We start from the raw sequence: 3,566 nt of genomic DNA, 5'->3' as shown, positions 1-3,566 counted from the left end.
TTATTTATCCCTTTCTAGTATAAAATTCTCCCCAAATTTTTCCCTGGAATTCCTGTATGTTAGTCTCTCCACCAGGAAGTTGTGACTCTGGACTGCTAAGATAATTCAGAATTGAATTTGGAGATTAAAGAAGTCTCTTATTATACAGTTGTTAAAAGCACAGGCTTTGGACTGTGACACATAGAAAGCCCTAAGTACCTGTAGCCGCTATCACAATCACCATCATCATTGTTAGGTGAAGGCATGTTGGAGAAAATAACTGCTATTAACATATATGTTCCGCTGCAGACCAGATAGACTATGGAGACAATTGAGCAAAGTGGACAAAGAAAAAGGAGTACTCTTTAAAGGACTCACTGAAACCCAGTTAATTTTTATGTCAAATCTGTTTGCTGCTGTAAACATACATACATACATGCTCAGACATACATCAAAGATTGCACCTACTGGAAACAGTACTCTTTGGGCAAAGACATCATGTGATTCTAAGCCACAGAGAATATCATCTATTCCAGCCTCAAACCAAGGATACTCTGTAGGTATGGTGTCTGGTCAACAGAGGTGGCCATACTTTTCAGCCATACTCTTATGCTTGCTAGGAAGTGATTTCAGATTTTATTCAGTAAAATGTTTTTAAATGTAAACATTTCAGGTTTTTAGAAGGCTTATGCATTTGTGGCATCTATCATTAAATATCTTACGGTAGCACAGTGTTAACATGTAGGCTACTTTGAATCAGACCTTTTTAGCCCAGCATACCAAGTGAAAAATCTTTCTAACACTTGAGAGAGAGAGAGAGATAATATACACTAACTGTGTCACTTGTGTCAGCTGCTGTATCTTAATGATTTTAGGTGCAGGCATTCTATTATAGAAAATGCTACTTAATTTTTGAAGCCATATATTAGACCTGATGTTAAGTTCCAGTAGACATGCTAAGAAAGTTTTGTTAAACATCAGTATCAAGAATTTGCATTCAAAAAGATTATGCAGTTATGTATATTTTAGCACAATTGAAAATAAAAAATTTTACAAGATTGCTCAGGAATCCTTTCACACTAAAATGCTTTTATTAGCCTTCTGCAGGCTCCGGATTAGCTTTCTGTACATGTTTCCCAAGTTGGTTCAAAAGCACTATTCTTGGTCTTGATACAGCTATAATATCTGATGAAATTGCAGATGAAAAGGAAAAAATATGAGAAACAGTACTCTTTTTGCTTGTTTTGAAGAGTCCCATGAAGTTAGTTACAGGAGGTATGAAAGTCAAAGAATCTCTTGGTTGAATTTTGGGTTTTGATTTTCTTCGGTGCTCTTTCCCTAAAAAGGAGAGAGCCATAATTAAGTGTCTCTTAAGCCTAAGAGCCCTAGGAATAGTCTCATTGCTTTTAATTCTATATATTTCTGTTCTTCACATTGCTGAAACATACTAAGAGAACAGATCAGTAGCTTCCAGACTTCTAGATGCTGGAATGCAAAAATCTGTGGAGATCAATATATGGTTGCAAACTTTTTATCATGCCAAGTTGGCACTAATGAAAGAACAAATGCCAGCCACTTGAAACATCATTTTGTAAAAGAAGGGATAGCTTCATGTCAAAAGAAGGTGTAAAAGCCATCATCTTAAAATGGAGGACTTTACTTGAATGAAATTAACTTTATTAGACACCTAGTTGTCCTTTTTCCTTTTTGTCTTATGTTATCACAAACCTGGTCTGGACTTTGCAGACCATTACTAGTATACATATTATTCAGAAACCAATATTAAAATGAAGGAATAATGGAAGTAGCTTTATTCTTCTAGGTAAATTACTCTTACACTAAAGAAGCTATACAAAAACCAGACCATACAGAAACCATTCTACTACTGATATTCAAAAATATAGCTTCCCACACGTACCTACCTTCCCTCAGATACTATGAAGTTCTTCCCTGTCCTTTTCTTTTCCTATTCTCTGTTTTTCCACTTGTGACTCCAACAATGTGATCTTGATTTCAGAAAGTTCTGTCTTTGCTTTTACAGTGAGGTAATACACCAAGTGGACTGATTTTGGATCCTACTAAGCACCCGTGATCAAGCACTAAGCAGGTGCATAAAGTCAGTGTGTGATTTATTTTCCCTACTACTGGTCTAGTAGGAATTGGATACTAACATGGTGAGATCTGCATTCTGATGTCACAGGCCTCAGCCACTCAGCTACCAACTCTATAAGCTTATCTATCAGCTCTATAAAACTGAACATAATATCAATGGAAAGAATGTCATCTCTGTGGTAAGAACTTATAGGCAAGTTGTACATGAAACAGAGTAATAGCAAGATCATAATTAAAGTCATACTTCCATGTTGTTTCAATAATGACATTTATATGCATGGCTTATGAGAAAAAGCAAAGTAAGAAGGGGATTTCTGTCAAATGATATAAGTGGGGAACCCTTAAAGGGAATGATTAACACAGCACGGGTTTGTAAATGGGAAGATATTTTAGGTATGTAAAACTAGAAAAGCAGAAGTCTACCAGGAAACGTATTTTGGCAGCCTCTACATTTTGAATTCTTAGAAATAAAACAATTATAAAAGGTCAGAATAGAAAGTATCTCAGAGATAAAAGAAAAATCAATTACCTTTCTTAAAGACAGGAATTATGGATGGTCCTCCATTCTTCTCCAGACTGAAAGGAAAACACTTTTATCACAAAAACTAGAAGTATATAAAAACTTAATATACCCAGGTACCATATTCAGTGCCTAGTGGTCTAATTTATACATGTTACCTGTACTAACTACATGTGTTACCTGTAAGTATTTTGTAGTCCGTCAGTCATTCATTCACTTACCACCCAAAACATGTGGAAGATTCAGTATGCTTGAAGTGAACAGGAAAAGTTTCATGGAAGAAGAGACACTTCAACTAGGTTTTGAAGAAAATGGGTCTTTAAACAGATGAGTTGGGGGAGGGTATTCCAGATATGGGGAACAGAACATGAAAAATTACAACACTATAAAACAGCATGGCATGTTCAGAGGGCACCAAAGAGTCTAGTGTGACCAGAATTAAAGTTATCTGCAGACATGATGGGGGATAAGGTTGGAGAATAAAAATCAGGTCATTTTGTGTACCATGAATGAGAAAATTTAAACTTTATTTTCAAAGTAATGTGATACTAATGAAGAATTTCAAGCTAAAGAATAACAAGGTATACCTAAGTTGATATGTGGCTTTAATAGAAGTATTTTAATCATCTTGTACATGTAACATATAAATATGGTGTTACAAAACTTCCCTGGTAATAAAATGTAATTTTAAATATTAAATATTAAAACTTATTATTAAATATTAAATATTATGTGTTCCTGGTTAATTTGATGAGGAACATTTGCTTTTGTCAACTTTATTAAGACAGGCCCTAGTCTGTTCAATATGCCAACTTCATGGCTATAGGATAACATGAAACTGGCTAGTACTTTAGACTCATTATTTTCACATAGGGTCTAAGTTAACAGTAAAATTTTGTTTATCTACATACTTCAAAATTTACACATCCAAAGACTCTTATCTGCCATTCTTGGG

At 34.7% G+C, this 3,566-nt stretch overlaps 1 protein-coding gene across 1 annotated transcript in view; it reads right to left on the bottom strand.

The window, feature by feature from the left end:
• Nucleotides 1-785: 785 nt before the first annotated feature.
• ANKAR (ankyrin and armadillo repeat containing) overlaps nucleotides 786-3,566 on the bottom strand; it is a 51,130-nt gene continuing 48,349 nt past the window's right edge. Inside the window, exons 21-22 of the mRNA XM_065931917.1 lie at nucleotides 2,621-2,667; nucleotides 786-1,317 (exon numbers count right to left, since the gene is read on the bottom strand). Coding sequence (XP_065787989.1) covers nucleotides 1,073-1,317; nucleotides 2,621-2,667 — 292 coding nt within the window. The 3' untranslated portion in view covers nucleotides 786-1,072. The remainder of the gene's footprint in view (nucleotides 1,318-2,620; nucleotides 2,668-3,566) is intronic.

Source organism: Muntiacus reevesi, chromosome 3 (genome assembly GCF_963930625.1).
Source record: "Muntiacus reevesi chromosome 3, mMunRee1.1, whole genome shotgun sequence".
Classification (NCBI taxonomy): domain Eukaryota; kingdom Metazoa; phylum Chordata; class Mammalia; order Artiodactyla; family Cervidae; genus Muntiacus; species Muntiacus reevesi.
The sequence above is the reverse complement of the archived record's forward strand: the minus strand, read 5'-3'. Positions and strand labels throughout refer to the sequence as shown.